Source organism: Oncorhynchus masou, chromosome 12 (genome assembly GCF_036934945.1).
Source record: "Oncorhynchus masou masou isolate Uvic2021 chromosome 12, UVic_Omas_1.1, whole genome shotgun sequence".
In the NCBI taxonomy this organism is placed as follows: Eukaryota; Metazoa; Chordata; class Actinopteri; order Salmoniformes; family Salmonidae; genus Oncorhynchus; species Oncorhynchus masou.
In genome coordinates this window covers 46,378,752-46,401,813 of record NC_088223.1, presented here as the reverse complement: position 1 = coordinate 46,401,813, position 23,062 = coordinate 46,378,752, and the positions used below count along the sequence as shown (strand labels likewise).

The 23,062-nt window shown below is 42.2% G+C and overlaps 3 protein-coding genes across 9 annotated transcripts; all 3 read right to left on the bottom strand.

Annotated features, from left to right (window-relative positions):
* Positions 1-237: 237 nt before the first annotated feature.
* On the bottom strand, positions 238-12,588 carry stk36 (serine/threonine kinase 36 (fused homolog, Drosophila)). Of its 5 annotated transcripts, none has more exons than XM_064980763.1 (20): positions 12,247-12,587; positions 11,968-12,108; positions 11,750-11,827; positions 11,484-11,614; positions 10,815-11,064; positions 10,511-10,604; positions 10,235-10,395; positions 5,856-6,037; positions 5,500-5,659; positions 5,264-5,380; positions 4,870-5,046; positions 4,489-4,580; positions 4,281-4,344; positions 4,082-4,192; positions 3,818-3,892; positions 3,616-3,733; positions 3,244-3,370; positions 2,891-3,074; positions 1,530-2,570; positions 238-862 (listed from the first exon to the last, which is right to left on the bottom strand). In XM_064980763.1, the coding sequence occupies exons 1-20, from the start codon at positions 12,328-12,330 to the stop codon at positions 764-766; spliced, it is 3,486 nt and encodes a 1,161-aa protein (XP_064836835.1). In that variant the 5' UTR covers positions 12,331-12,587; the 3' UTR covers positions 238-763. The 5 variants fall into 5 exon arrangements, with proteins under 5 accessions (XP_064836835.1, XP_064836836.1, XP_064836832.1 ...); XM_064980764.1 differs by having other exon boundaries at positions 5,500-5,635; XM_064980760.1 differs by having other exon boundaries at positions 3,616-3,892; positions 12,247-12,588.
* Positions 12,589-13,222: 634 nt separating this feature from the next.
* On the bottom strand, positions 13,223-15,291 carry LOC135550191 (POU Class 2 homeobox-associating factor 3-like). The gene is made up of 4 exons (XM_064980782.1): positions 15,076-15,291; positions 14,637-14,728; positions 14,178-14,432; positions 13,223-13,435 (listed from the first exon to the last, which is right to left on the bottom strand). Exons 1-4 carry the CDS (start codon positions 15,083-15,085, stop codon positions 13,223-13,225), a joined length of 570 nt encoding a protein of 189 aa, XP_064836854.1. The 5' UTR covers positions 15,086-15,291.
* Positions 15,292-15,660: 369 nt separating this feature from the next.
* pou2af2 (POU class 2 homeobox associating factor 2) lies at positions 15,661-20,590 on the bottom strand. Of its 3 annotated transcripts, none has more exons than XM_064980779.1 (5): positions 20,404-20,590; positions 18,770-18,870; positions 17,174-17,219; positions 16,577-16,881; positions 15,661-16,267 (listed from the first exon to the last, which is right to left on the bottom strand). In XM_064980779.1, exons 1-5 carry the CDS (start codon positions 20,426-20,428, stop codon positions 15,866-15,868), a joined length of 879 nt encoding a protein of 292 aa, XP_064836851.1. In that variant the 5' UTR covers positions 20,429-20,590; the 3' UTR covers positions 15,661-15,865. The 3 variants fall into 3 exon arrangements, with proteins under 3 accessions (XP_064836851.1, XP_064836852.1, XP_064836853.1); XM_064980780.1 differs by having other exon boundaries at positions 17,174-17,216; XM_064980781.1 differs by having other exon boundaries at positions 20,419-20,590.
* Between the last annotated feature and the right edge of the window lie 2,472 nt (positions 20,591-23,062).

Sequence of the window (23,062 nt, the reverse complement as noted above, 5' to 3'; positions counted from 1 at the left end):
ATTTAAATGTTGACAACATCTTAATAATGCAATCAAAATACAGATTTTTAGAATATTATTTTGTTCTGAAAACTTGCTCACTTGGCCACCTGTAGTTTTTTTGTTTTACAATTGAGTTATTATACTTCGTTAAATTATGATTTGAATGAATGCATTGATAGTGTGTGCATATGTCATTTTTATCTAATTATTAAGATAGTTTGGCTCAAAAGCAGGTAAAACAATCACAAATTTAACCCTTGTCATTACACACAGGAGGGTTTATTAATACCAGTGCATAACAAATCAAAAGTCTTCGTCAAGAATTACTTGAAAACTACCTTTTTACATAGTTAAACAAAAACTATCAATTTATGATTGGCTGACACTACATACTTTATTCAAATTCAAAGCATTACAAATTACATTACACTCAAAAAACTTGACTTACACTGTACAAGTCCAGAACACATTGCCCAAACTAAACAAATCAATTTCGTACCTTTCAATTCAAGAGAGTAAAACATGTTAACAAGTTATCCCAAATTACAATCCCTCAAAGTAATGAAATGTACTTTTATCTTCTAAAACAAAGACATAAAATATTGATGGCAATAATTTTATCAACCAGCGTGCTGCACAGATGAGTTATGGGTAGGGGATATAACATCCGGCATCCAGCTTATACATTGAATCCTGGTATTAAGGCAAAGGCAGACGGGCTGATCCACAAGTCTGATCTTACCAAATAGACACACTATTCTCTCACTCGCTGCATTGGACTTCATAGCAGCTTGATGATCTGACAGTAGTCACACTGTGGAGGTGCGACATGCTGTGAAGCCTGACGAAGTTTCTCACGTGCATCAAGGGACAGCAGAGCCTTAAGGCACAGATGAAAGAGGTTGGAATATGGTCTTAGTAGAGACAGGGTTAGTCTGTTTGTGTATGTGTTAGAGAGAGAGAGAATGTGTGTGTGTGTGTGTGTGTGTGTGTGTGAGAGTATGTTTGTGTGAGAGAGTATGTGTATCTGTGTAAGCATGAGAGTGATAAGAGAGTGAATGTGTGTGTGTGAGCAGACATGCAGTGTTGCATCCAGAGTTAAATGACTAAAGGCAATGGTGAGTAAAGAAAGTTTTGGTGTTTGATCATGACATATGGCAACATTTAAGAAACTCAATAAATTATATAATAGAAAGACTAAATAAAACCTTTTTGTGTAAGCAATGGGTTCGGAGGGGATAACATTCTACAACAGCCTGGCCTCAACACACTGAAAAAGGTTTTAGAAATGTAGAAAGTCTAATAACTACATAAACACTTCAAAGAGTAGTATTATTTGCATTCTAAATTAGATAACAAGCCACAGTTATTATTATTATTTTTTTAATTTTAAAATGTGTGTTAGATAGACATTCACAATCTCATGGAGGATATGAACCCATTTTTCTTAAAAAAAAATTGGAATTTTGATCCACTGTGACCAAACTATTCTATGGTGCTTATATTTATTTCAATGTTTACCCCTTGGTAATATGACCCTCTATTACCTGTCGTAGTGCATCCTGTTGGCTGTATAAGCTCAGGGTAGCGACAGCCGCTTGTTGGACTGTATGCTGGGAGTCGGTACAGGCGGCCTGTAGGAGGAGAAGGGGCACGTCTCCCTCCAGCAGTGAGGCCACACCCCCTTCCACAGCAGCCATATTGCCCAGGGCAGCGCAGCAGTGGCGGCGCGTCAGGGCATCAGGGTCCGCTATGAGGGAGAGTAGCTCAGTTGTTGCCCAATTGGCTTCCGCGACCCATCCATGTCCATCCCCCTGGTCTGCTACTTGCTGTTTGAGTGTTGTGGATGAGTCTCCTCCGTCTCCTACCTGGGACTGGGTGGACACAGTCTTGTCTGGCTTGCCCTTCTTCCTGTCCCGGGCTATAATAGGGGCACTACTGTTCTCTCTCCCTTTGGCTCTCCGTGTTCTAAACTCTGCCTTTCCAATAAGCCCCAGCCAATTGCCCACGGCCTTGCAGGCCATCCTCCGTACGGACGTGGAGGGGTCGTGGAGACAGCCAATTATGTCTCTGAGGATGGCGGGTTGCAGCCGGGTCCATTGTGGGTCACTGGTGGAGGGAGGAGTATGAGGTGTAAACGGGTCCAGGTTACCTAGCAGGCTACAGGCAGCAGCTCTGACCCTGTCGTCTGGGTGAGCCAGGGCCTGGTGCAGGGGAGCAGGCTCCAGGTAGAGATGAGGGGTGGAGGGTCGGGACCTGGGGGAGCAGCGGGCAACCTGGGATAGTAAGGTGAAGAGCTCCACGGCCGACCCCCAAAGGGCTTCACTTTCAGACTTTAGCAGGTCAGAGAGAAGGGAGCTGGCAGTCCTAGATACAGACACTGAGTGCCCAGCCTGGTCCCTGACCCTGGAGGCTGGGGCCTGGTCTCTTCTATCCTCCTTGGGGTCACTGCTGGGTGGAGAGAAGAAGCCTTGGGCCCTGGCGGCGGCTGTGAAGCAGGGGACAGAGCGGCCGGGGTCACACAGCAGTAAGCGACATAGCAGAGAGAGAGGCAGTTCCAGGAGAGACGGAGGAACGGACTGGATAACCTGATCCAGAACAGAAAAAAACAAACACACACAATCCAGTTCAACCATCAATGACACCAGACATTGAACAACACAATGTTCTCCCAATGGTGTCAAGACAGCAGTGTGGTGGAGTAGCAGTTGTGGGATGTGTGACTAGAGCAAGCGGCGTCTTAGTTTTTCTGATGCAATTTAAGGTTTTCAAGTCACTCTGTATGTCAGACAGACATATCAACAGAGGGATTAATTAAGAGGGGGTTTTTGCGCATTGTCAATATATACTCATACATCCAAAGGCTTAACAATGTTCTTGTAAGGTTGCTGTAAGGGGAGAGCCTGACCTGCAGCAGGCCAGAGACAATGCCAGCGCTGTGGTACAGCTGGAGTAGTCTGTCCATGGTCTCTGAGGACAGGTCCAGGGCAAAGGGGAAACACAGCAGGTGGCAGCTCAACACTGATAGGCTGTTCACACTGGAGTCACAACCCCAAAGCTGGCCGTGAGTCTCGTCAGACGGCCTGGAAACACTGGAAAAGAGGCACTCTCCACATATCACCACCGTAACAGTATGGTATTGATTGACTGTTGATATGCTATAAGTATTATTAGGACAATCACAAGTGAATAAGAAGATGTGTTATGCAAGAACACAGCTAGACGGAGAGAGAGCGAGAAAGAGATGGAGAGGTCACTAACCAATCAGTGGTTAGCAGGTGGCCTAGGGTGAGTATGCAGTTTGTGTCGCTGTCTGAGAACAGGGGAACACAGCAGTACGGGTCCCTGGTAAGGACAAAAAGGGCGAGGGACAGGAACACATACAGTCCTGATGGGAGAGGAGATGGAAACCATTTATATTAGATTGGTGAGAGCTCAACACAAAACTTGTCAAAAAAAATGAAGGGTAATAATAATAACAATAAGACAGAATTCCAGAAAATAATTGTTTGTTGTTCAATGTCTTTTTTAAGTAGGCAGGGAAACAGATTAGACAGACATTTCGGTTTTAGCCTTCTTCATTGTGTTCAACGTTGGTGAGAGACCAACATCATCAGGTAGTGTAGTTTATACCATTTGAGGAGCAGAACTTTGTTCTGGCTGATGTTTTCTCCAGTGAAGTACCAACTTTCACCCACAGGAGGCGCAGAATGCTTGGATCCAAAGAAGCAGAGTGTGGAGGACTTTCATGCTGTTCAGAGAATAAAAGGGGATCTTTTTTTAAATGGATCAGAATATTTTTTGTTATTGACAAATGTATGCAGGCACAATTAACCTCAGTTAGGGTGTGGAGAACCAATGACAAGAAGCCATCACAGAACCCCCAGCCTGATGGTAACGGGACGCGTGGCTGGGAGAGAGAACATTTCAGGGAACAGTCTAGTCAGACACAACAAATCATATAGATTTTTACATTGCAAAACTATTTCTAGAAGTAAAAAGCTGTCATACAAATTATTTGTATAAATATTTACACACAAAGATAACACCATTCAATCATACACAATCATACACATTAGCTATGCAAGTCATAGCCTACCTCATCGGAGTCTGAGAGAAGCTTGTTGAGCTGGGCAGTGATACTGTCCATGCTAACAACCACAGAGACTCCACACTGGCTGAATATGGCCAGAATGGCTGCAGCCAGAGGCTAGATGAGAGATGGAGAAAAGGAGTCTGTCCAGAGCCAATTCAACACGACTAGCCTACTGCATTTCTTTGAGTGGTTTCATACTTACTGCCAATGGGTTAGGGTCAGGCCGAAGAAGAATCTTGAAAAAGGGCATGGTGTAATCTTCCAGTCTACAGTGAGAAAAGGTTTTGTGTCATATGACATTGAAATATTGTTAAACATTGTCATTTTAAACGATGACCTCTAATTATGTAAATGTGCTAAATACAAAAATGTTAAACCACTAAGAGGGGAGAAGAAATAAAGAAACAAACCTGTTCTCTGCTTGTTGCCAGTCACGGTGCTTCTCCCAATAGTTCAAGAGTAGAACAATAACTTCCCCCAGTACTGTCACACTCCATGGTTGCTGACGGAGATTATTAACATGATGAGAGAGACAGAAAAAGCGAGTTAGCAGTTGAGGGGATATCCACCGAAATTAACATTGCAGTCCTTACTGGCACATATTTACTTGAATAAAACAGCCATCAAATAGTTCTCACAATCTCATTGGATTATTGAAGACCAAGTCCTGATCTATGAAAATATAACATGTATACCCAGGGCCCAGCTGTAAAAGAGACCTTGGTCTCAGTCTGTGTTCCTTGTTGAAATAAAGGTAAAATAATAATACTGGTTAATATCACCAAATTAACCTTAATGACCACTGGATTCTCCACAATATCCTGGACTAGGTTGAACAGGAAATGAGGTAGTCCAACTTCCTGTCTAAGTCGATGGGAGTCCTCTGAGTCGGAGGTCAAGATCAGGTTGGACAGGACCTTCAGTGGCTGACGGATCTGACATGCCCCCTCCAGGATACCATCCAATAGCTGACCAAGAACACAGAACCACAGGGTTTATGTCAAAGAAAACATTTGAATAAACGTTAATGATCCTTAGAGGGGAGATTGGATTTGTCACCAGCATAGAAGACATCCCACACTTTACGGTGTCATTGAATTCAAATCACACCAAATACATTTTTTTCTATCCAACTTGAATTCAACTAAATTGAGTTTACTGTAGTTGCCTGTAAGTAGTAGTTACCAAGGTTTTGGATGTCAGCAACTTCTCTTTCAATCGAGGTATGATTCGAATGGATTGGCCACTGGAAACGGAGGTCTGCTGGATCAACCTCTCCCACTCCTCATCACTGTCAACATCCTAACAAAAAGTAGTAAAGAACCAACAATGAATTACAAACCAAGAAAACCCAAAACCCTATCCAAGACTGTGTCTTCGTCACTCAAAGAGCACTTCTCTCCAGCAGCAGTGACACTAACCTGGCTGTGGAGCCTCACAGCACTCAGGCTGGTCCTGGCCTGGCCCCGCTCCTGAGTCTCAGGTCGCCTCAGGGCCTGTCGGGGCCCAACCTCCACAGAGGGGAACTCCTGTTCGTAGTCCCGGCTGATCTGACCTCTGCTGGGGACACGGGGGAAACCCCTTTACATTTACATAAACAACTTTTATAAATTAGTAACATTTCAGGTTGACATCCTTTGTTAAAGCTTTGAACATTTACAATGCACCTGGAGAAGCAACCCTCAGATGTGTGAGTGCTTTCCATTGATCATTTTCGTAGAACACAACTGTCTGTGGGGAGTACTGTCTGGAGTTTTAAAGGCTCACCACATTGTACCTGTTAGTGGAAATCTCAATGGCAGACTGTTTTGGGGTAAGGCTCAGATTGGCGGTTAATTGTGACAGATCTTGATCCAAACCATCTGAGGGAGCCACCAGACTGTCTTTGGATAGGGGCTTCACTACAGGGGCTGTCCTTGAAAGTGCCCGACTAGATGATTCAGTCTTTCCGTTTCCCACCTGAGCATAGAGTGTACATGAGTGTTAAAGTTACAGTGAATAGAACAGCTTGTCCTTCCTTTCCATTTCTATGTAAGTTCATGATTACGACACACACAATTATGATACACATGATACTTTACTTTTACAACATTTCTGGCCTGATACTGTGTGTTGATTCAACAGCTCTGTCTGTCACTTTGTGCACACAGTGTTTGACATTAACCTTCAGACAAGTAGGACAGATTTTTGAAACACAATTTTTTACATCATTGTATGATGCAAGGAACCACTTTACAAAATAAAATGCATTATCATTATTATTATTACCATAGAAAATCTTTTTTGCCTACATTCTGCCTATCAAAATACAACAAGGCTCCCTTGGTTGGCCACCCTAAAGGCGTCCACATGCTTCCCAGTTTAGTGGAGTTCGTGAATTTATTATGACGACATTTTGTGACATTTTTGTTTGTTTTGGACTTAAGGGTTTTCTTGGCTTATCAGGCACACAAAAAGTCTATGCCCCTTCGTCAGTGATTGGGCAACAATAGAGATTCTTCAATAAAATGTTGTCGTTCAATGTGAGACAACTTGTTTTCATGCACATTCTTTCATAGAAAAATACTGCACCAAACATCTGTTAGATGTAAAAACTAAGATTTCTTTGGCAAAAAAAAATGAAATTAATGACAGATTTCTTGAGTTATCTTAAATTCATTCGGACACTTTTGAGGAAGTGCATACTGGCTACTTCGTCTCAAAACGGACAAAGAGTACTATTGCCGTTTTTGTTCTAGTTTTTCAAGCAAATATCGTTTAAGGGAATATGCACGCACACTCATTCGGTTAGGCTAGGCACCAGCCGAACTGAAGCATTCTGACGCCTTAAGTAGCCTATAAAATATTGCTACACTACAATTAAAACTACAGTGCCTTGCGAAAGTATTCGGCCCCCTTGAACTTTGCGACCTTTTGCCACATTTCAGGCTTCAAACATAAAGATATAAAACTGTATTTTTTTGTGAAGAATCAACAACAAGTGGGACACAATCATGAAGTGGAACAACATTTATTGGATATTTCAAACTTTAACAAATCAAAAACTGAAAAATTGGGCGTGCAAAATTATTCAGCCCCCTTAAGTTAATACTTTGTAGCGCCCCCTTTTGCTGCGATTACAGGTGTAAGTCGCTTGGGGTATGTCTCTATCAGTTTTGCACATCGAGAGACTGAAATTTTTTCCCATTCCTCCTTGCAAAATAGCTCGAGCTCAGTGAGGTTGGATGGAGAGCATTTGTGAACAGCAGTTTTCAGTTTTTTCCACAGATTCTCGATTGGATTCAGGTCTGGACTTTGACTTGGCCATTCTAACACCTGGATATGTTTATTTTTGAACCATTCCATTGTAGATTTTGCTTTATGTTTTGGTTCATTGTCTTGTTGGAAGACAAATCTCCGTCCCAGTCTCAGGTCTTTTGCAGACTCCATCAGGTTTTCTTCCAGAATGGTCCTGTATTTGGCTCCATCCATCTTCCCATCAATTTTAACCATCTTCCCTGTCCCTGCTGAAAAAAAGCAGGCCCAAACCATGATGCTGCCACCACCATGTTTGACAGTGGGTATGGTGTGTTCAGGGTGATGAGCTGTGTTGCTTTTACGACAAACATAACGTTTTGCATTGTTGACAAAAAGTTCAATTTTGGTTTCATCTGACCAGAGCACCTTCTTCCACATGTTTGGTGAGTCTCCCAGGTGGCTTGTGGCAAACTTTAAACAACACTTTTTATGGATATCTTTAAGAAATGGCTTTCTTCTTGCCACTCTTCCATAAAGGCCAGATTTGTGCAATATACGACTGATTGTTGTCTTATGGACAGTCTCCCACCTCAGCTGTAGATCTCTGCAGTTCATCCAGAGTGATCATGGGCCTCTTGGCTGCATCTCTGATCAGTCTTCTCCTTGTATGAGCTGAAAGTTTAGAGGGACGGCCAGGTCTTGGTAGATTTGCAGTGGTCTGATACTCCTTCCATTTCAATATTAATCGCTTGCACAGTGCTCCTTGGGATGTTAAAGCTTGGGAAATCTTTTTGTATCCAAATCCGGCTTTAAACTTCTTCACAACAGTATCTCGGACCTGCCTGGTGTGTTCCTTGTTCTTCATGATGCTCTCTGTGCTTTTAACGGACCTCTGAGACTATCACAGTGCAGGTGCATTTATACGGAGACTTGATTACACACAGGTGGATTGTATTTATCATCATTAGTCATTTAGGTCAACATTGGATCATACAGACATCCGCACTGAACTTCTGGAGAGAGTTTGCTGCACTGAAAGTAAAGGGGCTGAATAATTTTGCACGCCCAATTTTTCAGTTTTTGATTTGCTAAAAAAGTTTGAAATATCCAATAAATGTCGTTCCACTTTATGATTGTGTTCCACTTGTTGTTGATTCTTCACAAAAAAATACAGTTTTATATCTTTATGTTTGAAGCCTGAAATGTGGCAAAAGGTCGCAAAGTTCAAGGGGGCCGAATACTTTCGCAAGGCACTGTAATACTTTGTCTTTATAAAATAATTCCCTCATTCAATTAACCAGGGATCAAATGGCTAAGGTAGGCTACTTCAAAGCAAGGTAACTAAGATATGTTTATCTATAACCTTGTAAGGATAAAATATTCTGAAACTCCCAAAGCCACCAACTGTTAATAAATTAAAGTAATAGTGGAAGATATTATAATTTCAGCACTGTTTTGATAGGGACAGTGCCATCGTGATGCTTTGAGACAAGCTTGGGGGACATGTCTTGATAAATCAATCAATGTCAGACTTGAGTTTTCACTGAATCCCCATTTGGATATTTGGTTGCAATTAGGTCAGGAAAATTTTAGCTTAATTGAGGTGAGTGCTTATGATCATCCTTAGTCTAGTTTGCTCATCTCAACAAGTGGATTATTTTTCTCTTCACTCCCAACCAAAAACCCATGACCTGTCTGATAAACAAAACCACATTGATTGATTAGTCTAATTGAATTGGTCTGTGTATTTGGTTAATTAATCTCTAGCTGGACAAATAAGTGGAGGTGATAGCTCATCTATTTGTTGTCTCATCTATCACTGATAAGAAACATTTAGCTTGCTAATGTAACCTTAAATAACCTCACGCATATGCAACTCCAAAAGCCTGCAGAGTGTGTGTGCAATATGAACCCGAGACACGTAAAAAAAAGAGATTGCTAATATTTTCTTTGCCCATCATGATATAGTCCCAATTTAACACCATACGCCTGCTCCCCACTAGTCGTTGAATTTGCGCCATTTGTAACTCATAGAAGGGCTGGTGCAACCAGTGATTGGTGATTGAAAAAGACTGCTCGTTCCTGTCATTGCAAAACAATTCCACTCCGATGCGCTCTGCTGAAATTGGGAGAATAGTGCGCAAATCATTGCATCCGGATGACATTCTGATCAGAGTAATATATTGTTTAAGATAGAAATTTTTGTGTGATTTGTTTTACTTGTCCATTCGGTCTACTTAAATCTTTAGTCTGCTATTTTTTTTTTTTTAACTTGTCCCGGGCAAGTGTTCATTTTTTATTTAATTTATTTAACCTTTATTTAACCAGGTAGGCTAGTTGAGAACAAGTTCTCATTTATAAACTGCGACCTGGCCAAGATAAAGCAAAGCAGTTCGACACATACAACAACAGTTACACATGGAATAAACAAACATACAGTAGAAAAAGTCTATATACAGTGTGTGCAAATGAGGTAAGATAAGGGAGGTAAGGCAATAAATAGGCCAAAGTAATTACAATATACCAATTAATAAACTGGAGTGTTAGATGTGCAGAAGATGAATGTGCAAATAGAGATTTTTTATTTTACCTTTATTTAACTAGGCAATTCTTAATTTCAATGAGGGCCTAGGAACAGTGGGTTAACTGCCTTGTTCAGGGGCAGAATGACAGACTTGTCAGCTCGAGGACTTGATCTTGCAACCTTTCGGTTACTAGTCCAACGCTCTAACCACAAAGCTACGCTGCCGCCTCAGATACTGTGGTGCAAAGGAGCAAGACAAATAAATAAATACAGTATGGAGATGAGGTAGTTGGATGGGCTATTTACATACGGGCTATGTACATGTGCAGAGATCTGTGAGCTGCTCTGACAGCTGGTGCTTAAAGCTAGTGAGGGCCCTTGCCCAGTCTACCTACCTGTCTGCTCCTCTTGTCCCTCTGTTCCCTGGCCTTGCGCAGTAACCTCCCCTCTCCACCATGTGGCGCTGCTTTCTGTACTGCCTGCTGGAGTTTCAGCACCTGCAGGTCTGGGCTGGCGGCCACTGTCAGCGGGCTGGACACAACGGGGGCTGAGAGAACTACAGACAACAACAACACAAGGAATAGACGAGGTCTCTATGTCTACTATAGAAGCCTGTTATTTAAAAAGGTATATCATAAAAAGTAGAATATAGAATAAAAAAAGGGTCTTACCTAGAACTCCATCAGCAACAAATGGGTGTTTTAGGAGGTGTGGCCACGACAACCTCTTCTGTGGGTCTTTGGTCAACAAACCTTTCAGGAAAGTCTGGCATGGATAGATTATAGACAAGCCATGTGGTGATGGGACTCTAAATGCTATCTTAATTAATATACATGAGCTTAAAATCAATAGTTTCAATTCCAAATTGAATTACACAAACTAAATGTTTCACTATTAGTTTCACTATAGTTTCACTGTGAAATGTAGCATGATTCAGTTTGGATTAATTCAGAGTTAACAGGGACTCTGTAGTACCATGCAGGTCTGGCTCATGGTGTCCGGCCACTTGACCGGGTCTCTGACTATGAGCTGGACCAGCTGAAAGATGGAGTTGGTGTAGAAGGGTGGCGCCCCCGTGTGGAGCTCATAGAGGATGCAGCCCAGAGACCAGAGGTCGGCTGTGTGGTCGTAGGGCTTCTCCTCTACCAGTTCTGGGGACATGTAGAGGGGCGTCCCCTTGATGGAGGTCAGGACCAGCGTGGACACACTCATTGCTCTAGCAAATCTGGAGGATAGGACACACACAGGTACAGTTAAAGGCAGGCAGACAGACAGACTCGCTATAGGGTATAATCAGGCATCATTCTCCACTTGAGTTTCCTCTAGTTTCCTCTTCTCATACATATAATGAAGAGTGTACCCTCATCAGTGAGATTTCTATAACTGATTGAATCAAAATTCAAAAAAGCACTCGCACATCCGAGCTGTCTGTTGCAGGTGCATGGTAACAATGAGAATACTTGAAAGAAAAGAGAAACCTGCACACTGTTCTTGCTAATAGCTATCACTATTTTTATTCAAGCTTACGTTTTGGCCTTTTGGCCTCGCCAGAGCTTTTCTTAACAGATTGAATGTCACAGCTTTCAACACCACAAAGTTCTCCTTCAACACAAAGGCTGTCCTTTCAGCACCAAATATACTCACCCAAAATCACACAGCTTCACCACCCCTCCTTTACCCAGCAGAATGTTCTGTGGTTTCATGTCACGGTGGAGAATCCGATGGGAATGCAAATAATACAAGGCAGAGACCAGCTGGCAGGCAATATCACGGACCTTTGCATAGGATGAAAAATACATGCATGAATATCTGCTGTTTGATTGATAATAGGTTTCATTTTACAGTACTTTGTCGTTCTTATTGTAGTACGTTGAGAAATAACCCACTACATCATGAGTCAATGGCTTTACCTGGCACTCTGGTAAGTTACCATCATCTTCAAGGATCTGGAACAACTCTCCCTCTGCATACTCTGTCACAACAACAACCTGCCATGAATAGACAGCATTATCATCATGTTATTAATGAAATTAAAATGTATTGTAAGCATGTATCTTCCATACTAAGTAATAATGTAACGTATAAGTGATGACATTATATGCAGGTGAAGACAACAGCTTTTACATACCTCTCTTTCGGTCTCAAAGCTGTCTAAGAGCAGGACAATGTTCGGATGTTCAAGTCCCCTCATGATGTCAATTTCCCTTTTGAGATTGCGCAGCTCCTTCTCAGAACGGCCCACCTTGGGGATAAACTTTAGTGCCACGACCTACAACGGACCAAAACAAAATGGATGCGCAATGAAAGGGAGCACTACAAGCTATTAATGACAGACAAAGCTGATGTTAACGTACAGCAGAAAGGTCAGTGTGTAACTTTATATTTTCCCAATATACCATATACTCACTTGGCCACTGAACTTTTTACGTCCTTTATACACTCGTCCAAACGAGCCCTCTCCTATCATCTCCAAAACGTGATACAAGTCCATGCTGAAGAGTGTTTGGGAACTTAACGTTAACGTTCGCTAGCAAAACTGTAATATCCACGTAATCCCTCAAAAAATGATAGAGAGGTGAAGTGAGTCGCAGAGACTAGTTATTTGAAGGACCTTAACATATTAAATTTGCTCCATGAGTATAAAATATGAATATTTGTTATTTTTCTGCAATGAAATGCTAACCAATGTGCAGAGGAAGAAAACAAAGAGCGCTTGACCACCTGTTGCGTCTAAAGAAAGCGCCGTTTTAAAAACAGTCTCACAAAGAAGCATAGGGACTATACTAATGATTATTACTACATCGCATGAATTATTTCAACAAATTATCATAATTATTGGTAAAATACTTCATTACGTTACTTTGAATGGTTTGTATTAAACCGTAATACATATTCGAGGCAGGCTACTGAGAAGACAGCAAATTTAACATGGGTCCTGAGCCTAACAACCGATTTTGCGTCTCAGTAACCGATGCTGTCGGTGGAGTTGGGCCATAGAAATATAATGAATAATCGATGTGGAAAAAGATAGATAAACGATTTTCTAAACCATACTTGGATAAACTACAGCTCTGGATGATCAAAAACGACAACCTTTTTCAGTTTCATTTTATTGACTTGAAAAATAATTATGGCAATCTATAAAAAAAAGTTCCTTATCTCACTTTCTCTCTCTCATACACTCACACACAGCTGGTAGACCCTGCCAGCCCTAAACCTCAGGTTGGTCTCCAGATGAGGCACAGAACAGAGTGCGCCCAGCCAGCCACCATCTCCCCGCCACCCTCCAGAAACTCTGTATTTAAACATGACTCATGCTTGACATTTGCCATTTATAATAACAGTTGTCCAAAGTTGACCCATAATAACCTGTGCTACCTAGGTCAGGGCATCCACTGTATTGTAGAGGTCGATTCAGTAGGGTTTGAGTACACAGAGGTATCATATTGAGTGACATTTGTATTAAGCGATATGTAAGTGGGATCCACAGGTTCTGAGTATTTTTGTAGTAAGGAGGGGAGATGATGGGTATCCAAAGGATTAATTTTCTCTGGTGTCCAGGCCGGAGTCCAAGTCTCTAATGAGGACCAGGAGGCCTGCAACAAATCATGAAAAGATGATGTTCAAGAGAATATGCATCCAATTGTACCGTTTTCATGCACAAGACACGGTCAATCGCGAAAATTGATAAATGACAAAAAGGGCCGCATCAGAAGCCTCTGTACCTTTTTAGACTGTAGAATTCTGCTCCTCATAGAATGTTCGGGATTGTATCCACGACAACAATAAACTTTACATATTGATGTGCTGATGTGTTGCCTTTGTTTTTTTAATGGTAGGGTAGATATGTGTTTTCTTTCTTACTAAATGTATTGGAAAGTCATTGTATTTAACGAACTTCAAAGTAATTCTCTTAGGATCTAGTGGTCTGCACGCAGGCAACATGCAGACAGCTCAAGATAATTTGATTGACAGTGCTGGATGCCTGTCATTCCTTCCCAGACACATTACACCCCTGTTCGGTGGCGCTTCGAAACTACACTATTTCCAGAGAAGTCTTCGCTGTGGCATTTAAAAAGTCAGTGCGTCCTTTCAGACAACCAAATATGCCCTAGCCAAGGCGCTTTCAAGGCGCCACATTCTGAAAGGGATATTCAAGACTTGGGAACATTCAAAGAGGCTATTTAACAGTCCTTGACATCTAGGAAGATAATCAATTAGCCTACAGCTAGAACAGAGGGAATTAGCGATAGATCCACCACATAAGCATTTAAGAAGGGGAAAAAAACAGCGGAGGAAGCTAAAGGATATCACCGTGTGAATGGCCATTATGCGTACCTGTCCTTCCCTATAGTCCTTGTGCAATATATGTCCAAGGGACCAGGGCTGTTGATGAGTGTAGTTGCAGGGTTCACTGTATGCTGCAGGTTCAGTCTGTTGAGCCGAGCTGAAGTTATCACAGTATAATGAGAGACACTCTGTCCCATAGTCACTGGGGTTGTCCTCACAGGGCCAGGGTTGTGCACTTGGCTCTGGCACCAGACTTAAGGAAGGTGTGGCAACAGCATCTTGATACCAAGAGTTTGCACATTCCTGTAAGATATCAAAAATGTGTTATTTTACACAAAATCTTATGTTTAATATACCACATAGTAAAGGTGCGTTGTGAAGTTTATCTTATTGTATTTTACTGCACGTTACTTTTTTGCAAAGTTATTTAAAGTGGAAATTATGATGATGGCGAGAGCGAGCATGTGTGTTCTTTCTCTGGTTTTGGAAGGAAGGATCTCAGCTTACCGATGACAATTTCATTTGACGAGCTCTGCGCTTTTCCAGCAATTCCTTTACCGTGATCTTCACCCGAACACCTTCGTAGACCTTTGGCTTTTCTGTGTCAAGGAAATTAGTAGATTTATACATAGGAAATGGCTTTTCCCGCGGCCTTCTCACGCATGCATTTACGCAGGTGCTGACGTTTGATAGCCTATCCATTTTACGCAATGTGCGTAGTTTCTTTTTTTGCACACTCAAATCCTTAATTGGTGAATATGCCGCCAGCCTTATTGTCGACCGAATCTTAACATTAGGCTACACTTCAGTAATTTCCAATGGTCCATTTAAATGAGTTTGAGCATGAGAATAACAACGTTCTCAACTTATTTTTATTTCACTTACTTACTTGCTGATGCTTTTTCAGCCTACCAATACACAGTTATCAAAATATAAAATAACTCACCACCCGACATTTTGCTTGGAGACACAAAACTGAGAAGAATGCAGTGCAAAGCTGACCAGGTAGAGGATTCAGTCAGTGGACAGCGGCAAGGTGCTGGATCAACTCACTCAATGGAAGCAAACGAAACACGAGGTAGGACCTCCAAACGTGGCTAAAACGTGAACCAGAAATACAGGTTCGTTGTATTTATTCTGTATTTACTTCTGCGTTTTGTGATTCATATATATACACAGTGTACAACCTTGTCGTCATAACGATTAACAATGATTGTGGGGTATGCATTTGAATATTCAAATATGCATCTCAAAAAGAGAAGCGTTTTTTCCTGGTCTAAGGCGACCTCTATTGTCTCATCCATGTAGTTACAATGCTCCCAAAAGAGGTAGGCCTAATGGTGCATTTTCATACTAGCTTCTTGAATAATGTTTTTAAATGGTTATAAACACACACACACACACACACACACACACACACACACACACACACACACACACACACACACACACACACACACACACACACACACACACACACACAGAGAGAGAGTTATAAAACACAGACACATATATCACAATCAAAGATTTATATCTGTATTTTATCATTTGCACAATTAAATGTTTATATACAGGTCAAACAGAATACAAAGTATATAATTATATTGTATAACAAACCCACATCCACATTCAGCCACATTCTCTGTGGTAGTGACTCTGAAGTGAACTGTACTGTAGCTATTCATTAATGTCCACAACAACATGTCAGTTCGTGTCTCAGTCAGTGTCCATGTGCATCAATAGGCCTTCCTGGGTTCATATGGCAACCAAGAGCCAGTCCCGTCATCCTTGGCCCACGAGGCATCACTGAGGGTGACGGCTACACTGCCAGGGTCCTCTGAGGGCACAGGTGATACCTTGACCCCTGAAGTCTCCCCCGGGGATGTCAAATATGTGTAACTGGAGGGGTAGCTGGATGAAGGGCTGTACGAGGCACCAGGGTAGTGCACCTCTTCCAGGGGGTGTAGAGAGTAGGGCTGGGAGCCGGACAGGGTGGATCCTCCACTACGGCCAGGTATCAGCCGATAGAGGGACGGGCTGTCAGTGTCAGGTGAAGCCAGGCCAGAGGTGGCTGTGGTGGGCACTGGGACCTCATCCTGGCTCACTGAGTGTCCGTCAGACTGCTCCCAAGAGTCTCTCTTTTGAGGGAAGACATATGAGAACAGTGAGGGGAAGGTTAAGAGAGCAACACAGATCTATTGTATTCACATAATACTCAGAGGTTGTGATGATAAAACAAATATGAAAGTAATGGAGAAGCATTTGAGGACTGACTGGTGTCTTTTACAACTTGAAGGTCTTACACTTGACTTGACCATAAAAGGGAGACCTTTACGTTTTACAAGACAGCAGCTCAAATGCACTGTGACACACTAAAGGAAGACTCTCTGTCTCTGTATTATTTTTGAAACTGTCTCCATAGCAGTTAAGGTGAAATGTGTTTGTACCAGGAGGAGATTTGATGATTCCCCAGGGAGAGGTGGTAGCAGATGAGGTAGAGACGAGGTGGGGAAAAGGGATCCTCCGCTGGTAGAGAAGGCTGTGGCACCACGGTAGTCCCCAAATGACTCGGGTGTATAGTAGCTGTCAATATAGGCAGGATAAGTGGAGGTGTGGTCGAAGGAGAGGGCCTTTCCCCCCAGGGCTGAGCTGTAGGGATCTGAGGAGTACTGTTTAGTGGATGGGCTGAAGTCTGAGTCAGTCAGGTAGGGGGGCCTCCTCATGCTATAGTAACCAGGAAGCATATGGGATCCTGTAGAAAGAGTCTAGAGGTGAAGCTTCCAGTGTAACCCCCCTCCAATAATATATACCATTTAGAAGATACTTTTATCCAAAGAGACTTAAATTACTGTGTGTCCATACATTTTAGTATATGTGATCCCAGCCAGACTTGAACCCATGACCCTGGCGTTGCTAGCGCCATGTTCTTACCAATTGAGCTATATAGGAGCAGGTATATTTACATATGAACCCCACATACTGTATGCTGTTGTAAAAGCTTCAGCCATAGTGAGTATTACAATAGGCTCCAACAATAGACTCACCTGGCATCTGCACAAAGGCTGCCTGGGAATTACTTGTCCCAGCCTGCTGGTGAGACAGAGACTGATGAGTACTATCTACCACACTGGCACCACTTGTGTGTGTGTGTGCGCGCACATTATGCAAAACAATGCACTGAACTTGGATCAAGCACAATTCCGGTGAGACAGAGTGAGAGGAAGTAAGCAATGAGCATGAGACAGAATGGGAGAGACTGAGTGAGACCGAGGGGGAGGGAAGGAGGCGGAATGGAGGGCAAGCAGGCAAATGTTGTGGGTAAAAATTTGAATGTAATTTGCCAATTCGCCATTGGGATGTGCCCTACCCCCTCCAAGTGCCATTTCCCTAGTGAGTACACGTTGCTTGCTCTTTGGGGTTTTAGGCCTGGTTTCTGTATAAACCAATTGTGACATCTGCTGATGTAAAAATGGCTTTATAAATAAACATGTTTGATACACAAACTAGTATACTACAGCACAGACAGAATACAGAGCCAATACTGACTGGGCCTGATGGCTGAGAAGACATCACACCTGCAGAGTTGGACTGGTTTATTTAATTATACCATACCTATCTAAACACTTGACCAGTGAAAAATATATGAGCGTTAAATGGACTTGTATTTTCCAATTACTCTGAGTAGCAATGCACGGGCAAAATGACCCCAGTTTATCATTCCGTTTAGAATAAATCAATTGTCCTTCCAGTTTAGTCCATTTTATTCAAATCACCACCAAAATTCTCCTTCACACAGGTTTTGTTATTCTTCTCAACTGTTTGGACGGTAATGATTACAGGGTAATAGCAGAACTAGGTACATTCCCTCATGCTCTGCTGCATGAACCATTTGAAATGGTTTCACATAAACTGTCATAAGACGCACATGTGAACCAAGCTTTTCAGGCAGCCAACAATGACCAACCATATATCTGCATTCTATTTTCATAGAGGTGTATGAACCAAGCTTTTCAGACAGCCAACAATGACCAACCATATCTATGAGAATACAAATATATGTCAATTGACAATACATCAGTTTATTTAAACAGTCCCCATTCCCATTGAGAGTTAATGAAAAAAAGTCGAGCTCTTTGTGATCAGTCATCAGACTGACCTGTCCCCAACTGAAAACGAGCAGCCATTTTATGATTTGGTGGTGACTGATGAAAGGAGCTTGTTGTCTTTCCCTGTTTGATCTAGGCCTGGGTTTAGAGATGGCCTAACCTCAGCTTAACTGCCTGGGGCCCAACAATGGCTTGCTTGTCTGAACTGATCTGCTGGGGAGAAGGCTAGTAGCATTGGCAGGTGTGTCTGATTTCAGGATTCTGATAGGTGACCTGCTAGTGCTACCACAGAAAGCCCAGCAGGGATGTAGCCTACTGTCAACCGAAGCCTCTTGAGAGCACACACTTTCACTCTCTCACACACTCTCTCCATGGGTATTTCCTTTGTGTGGTCGGTGGTGGTCTCGTTGATTGTTTAATTGAAAGAAAGACGATACAGAATGTAAATAATCTGAGAGGCGACTAGGGAGCGAAAGACCGAAACAGAGAAAATGGATGGGAGCAAAAGAGGACAAGCTTGAAAAGTAAACTCACGTTGAACCTGGGAACACTTGTCTGTCTCTGCCTCTTCTCTGCCAGAAGGTCTTTGACAGTGTGTTTGACCCTGACACCCTGGTACACTCTTTTGGAGTATTCTGCAAAGAAACCACGGGAGAGTCATAACCTGTTTATCCAGAGAATATAAATAGTGATCATTGTTATGATAATGTTATTAAACATTTGACCTGTATGTATTGGTCAATATATTAGTAGCCTACAGGCAGGATATTCTCTCTCTCTCTCTCTAGACACATTGTACAATCAAATGAAAAGGAAAATCTGCTCAGTCTAGTAGCTCCAAATGTAATAATTATGCAAGAGCTGCGGGACAAAGTAATACTTTTTTTGGCAGCATATTTTCCTCAGGACTGTCAAAAGAAAATATATGATACAGAAAGTCCCTATTTAAGATATTATATTAACAATGGATACAACGTGCATTGGCATTGTCCAATCTGATTTCTTTCATCCCTTGTGATGTTCTAGTTTCCATACCATGAGATCATGGGAGAAGTTAGATGGAACCCACCCTGTCATATGATTTAATTTCAGATAAAATCATTTTAGATAATACAGTCTAGAAGATGCAAGATACGCCTAAACAAAATCAAATCAAACTTTATTTGTCAGATGTGCCAAATACAACCTTACTGTGAAGTGCTTACTTACAAATCCTTAACCAACAGTGCAGTTCAAGAAAGAGTTAAGAAAATATTTACCAAATGAAATAATAATAAAAAGTAATACAATTAAATATCAATAACGAAGCTAGATTACAGGGGGTACTGGTACCGAGTCTATGTGCGGGGGTACAGGTTAGTCGAGGTAGGTAGGGGTGAAGTGACTATGCATAGATAATAAACAGCGAGGAGCAGCAGTATAAAAACAAATGAGGGGGGGGGGGTCAATGTAAATAGTTCGGGTGGCCATTTGATTAATTGTTCAGCAGTCTTATAACTGAGGGTAGAAGCTGTTAAGGAGCCTGTTGGTCCTAGATTTGGAGCTCCGGTACCGAATGACGTGCGGTAGCAGAGAGAACAGTCTATGACTTGTGAGTCTTTGACAATTTCTGGGGCTTTCCTGACACAGTCCAGTATATCGGTCCTGGATGGCAGGAAGCTTGGTCCCAGTGATGTACTAGGCCGTACATCAATGATATAACAGTGATGTCAGCAGTCATTCTAAGAAATGGTAGGCTATTTCTTGCTACTCAGAAATGTTACACATCCATAAAAAAGTGTAATGGGGAAGAAATTGAGAAATAAATTAAATATTGACATGGAAAATGTCATTTTGATTTATTCAGTTGGCTAACGATGAGCCCTAGTGGCTTAAACTTCAAAGTTACCAGATACCAGTAATATAATATGCTAAACTACCTACCTTAAGCAAAATATTTTAAGGCATTGAAAAAATGCCATAGGCTAATCCATCAGGACACAAAACATACATGTTGTTTTTCCTCAGTTGTAACCTAACATGGCTTCAACGTCAATTAAATCTATAATAAGGACTTAGCCAGGCTCATTTATACGGCCACTAAACATAAACAATTCTTGTTTGAAGATGTTTTGCACAAAGGCCTTTCCATGTTGAGATGAAATATGAGAAAATATACTGTACCGTACCCTCCATGAGCGTACCTGCTTCCATCGTGTAGGCCTAGTTATCCACAAAAAGGATCTTAAAGGGTATTCTCTTAATGTATCCAGGAGTTGAAGTGAACAGTGTTCATGATACCAAACTTCAGCCCCTTACAATCTAACTCTGAAGTTCAGATGTGATAACCTAGTCATTGAAGTGCCTCTGAGGCAGTCTTTTTGCTTTGTGTAAATGCAAATTATTGGCTGGACGTTTAAAAAAAATAATTTGCATCATTATTCCAGATTAGACAGAGAGAACCTACCTTTCCCATCGTACTGATGCAGGGGGATGTGTTTTGGGAATTGTTTTGGTGATGGTGGAGATGATGGTGTTGATGATGATGAGGAAGAAGATGAGATCGGTAATAGAAAGAGGAGGGCAACAACTTTTGATGATGAATACTACAACATCATTTTTCTTTTTTTTAAGCCCTAACTGAAAAGTCAGGCTTGTTCACCTGTCAAGCTACAGTATATCTCACAAAGCCAACTTGTTTTAGTAGAGGGGGTTTTCCCAGGACTCAAACGGTTGTATGTGGGTAGACCTGATGACCCCAGACTGGGTAGGGGATTAAACAGTTGTCCAATATGAATCTCCGGTAAAAGTCCTTTATTATGTCAAACTGTAATTCGCTTGGGTTAAAAAATGTTGTCTTCTAAAATGCATATATTTTTTCTTTTTTACCCCTTTTTTGTGGTATCCAATTGTTTCGTAGCTACTATCTTGTCTCATCGCTACAACTCCCGTACGGGTTCGGGAGAGACGAAGGTTGAAAGTCCTGAGTCACAGGACACAACCTAACCAAGCCACAGTGCTTCTTAACATCCAACATTCTTAGCATCCAACACGGAAGCCAGCCGCACCAATGTGTCGGAGGAAACACCGTGCACCTGGCAACTTTGGTTAGCGTGCACTGCTAACCAGCGTGCACTGCTAATACAACAACTTTTCGGTTATTGGCCCAACACTCTAACCACTAAATGACCTGCCGCCCAACTAACCGCTTTTGTAACCCCCTGCAGGGGAGCCTATGTAGAGAGCACCATCTCTTTCCACAGAAATGGAAATGGCCAGGCTTAGTGAATCATTATAGTTTCAAGCTGCATTTCTGTTTTCATGGGAACATTATAATCAGGCTAACTAACTCCATCCTCTCCTAGAGAGAAACCCCCTTCCCATGCTCTGTGTGTACAGTTTGATAACGCAGTGCCCTCTTTATCGCTCTCTGGCAACACAGAGCTACAAAGGCCAGTGGCCACTGTCTGCTGGTTTGCAGAAGAAGCAAACATTGAACAGACTCAATATCAATGGAGCCTGGGCATCTCAAACTTGTGCATGTTTGTTAATATGATACATGTTTTGAACCCAATGTAATTGGGTCATGGTTGATGTACGGGGTAGAGGCCCGTGGGTTAGAGTTGGCCTGACAGAGTGGAGTATAGCCTCAGGCGCTGGGTGTTCGTTATTGTCTGAGTGGTACATCAACAAGTGCAGTTGCGTTCAGACAGTTAGGTGGGAGTCGTCGATCAGAGATAGCATCTCGTTCAAAATAACAGTACAGTATTAATAGCACAACTTGACCTTATCTTTGCTCCAGTTCTTTCCATGGCAGGCAGACAGACAGAGAGACACAGGTAGGCACAAGCAACAGTCATTGCAGGACTTGGTCTTCATTGACTTTGTTCTATAGACATTTTCTCAGGTCAGTAGGGACAGGCATTGGCTCAGGATGCTTCATGGCAGATCCAATATGGTGGGTAAACAAAGTGGACTTTGACACGCAGCCACCCGCGTCCCGGGCAGCTGAGAGGAGGAGGACGGCAGGAAGAGGCGCATGAGGACGTTCACGCTCCTGACCTGTCAGCACTCTTAATTAAATACAGGAAGGAGCACTAACTAGGCCCGCAGGCTCTGTGTGTCGATGGCTATCGGAGCGAGGAGGAAGTGGGCAGAGGGAGCGGCGGCAGTGTGACATGGTCGACACCTATGACAGGCCGGGCAGCCTTTGAGGTTTAAGAGAGGCTGGCTGGCAGCAGAACACAACAGATGAACCTGTGACATCAAACTCTCTTTATAGTTAATTTGATCATGGCTTTGTAGTTTGTCTTTGGGGCACAAAATTACATGGGTTTAAACTAAATGGTTTCAAAAGATGAATAATGAATTGATTCCTTTCTCACCTGGCCGTGGTCTTTGACTTCAAAATGGACTTTGAAGTCTTGAGGAGAGTGGTGATTTGTGTTGTGATGTGGGCTTGGCTCAGGTGTGAGAGAGTGTTGTTGGCAGAGAGAAAATGTAACTTTTTGTGTTTTAGGACCTTTTCTTGTTGCAGTGGAATTTCAACTTCTTATCAAGTAGTAGCAGTGGCTTCAAACATTTTCCCTTCTTCAAAAGAGGGATGTCATCAGAGGGAGAGAGAGAGAGGGATGGTTGTGACTGACATCGTAAAGAGACAAACAACCAGAGGAGAGATCAAAGAGCATCCTAGAACATAGAATGAGAGAAGGGATGGAGACAGACCAGTTAATCATTTTGGAAAACTGACCAAAAAGTCCCTAACATTGCAGCATCCATCTTTAATTAAGGCCACAACAGCACAGGCATCTGACACTCATTCACATATCAGAACGAGACATCCTCTGA

Excerpts from the sequence above, each read along its gene's own strand:
- pou2af2 (XM_064980779.1), bottom strand. The coding sequence starts at position 20,428 with ATGGAAGCAGGTACGCTCATGGAGG. Across the intron at positions 18,871-20,403 it reads AGCAGGTACGCTCATGGAGG|AATACTCCAAAAGAGTGTAC; the intron begins GTACGGTACAGT and ends GTTTCTTTGCAG. Across the intron at positions 16,882-17,173 it reads AGCCTTTGTGCAGATGCCAG|GATCCCATATGCTTCCTGGT; the intron begins GTGAGTCTATTG and ends CTCTTTCTACAG.
- LOC135550191 (XM_064980782.1), bottom strand. Across the intron at positions 14,433-14,636 it reads GTCAAATGAAATTGTCATCG|GAATGTGCAAACTCTTGGTA; the intron begins GTAAGCTGAGAT and ends GATATCTTACAG. Across the intron at positions 13,436-14,177 it reads AGGACTATAGGGAAGGACAG|GCCTCCTGGTCCTCATTAGA; the intron begins GTACGCATAATG and ends GATTTGTTGCAG.
- stk36 (XM_064980760.1), bottom strand. The coding sequence starts at position 12,330 with ATGGACTTGTATCACGTTTTGGAGATGATAGGAGAGGGCTCGTTTGGA. Across the intron at positions 10,396-10,510 it reads TGTTGCTGATGGAGTTCTAG|TTCTCTCAGCCCCCGTTGTG; the intron begins GTAAGACCCTTT and ends TGTTGTCTGTAG. Across the intron at positions 3,893-4,081 it reads TTCTCTCAGACTCCGATGAG|CCACGCGTCCCGTTACCATC; the intron begins GTAGGCTATGAC and ends TCTCTCTCCCAG.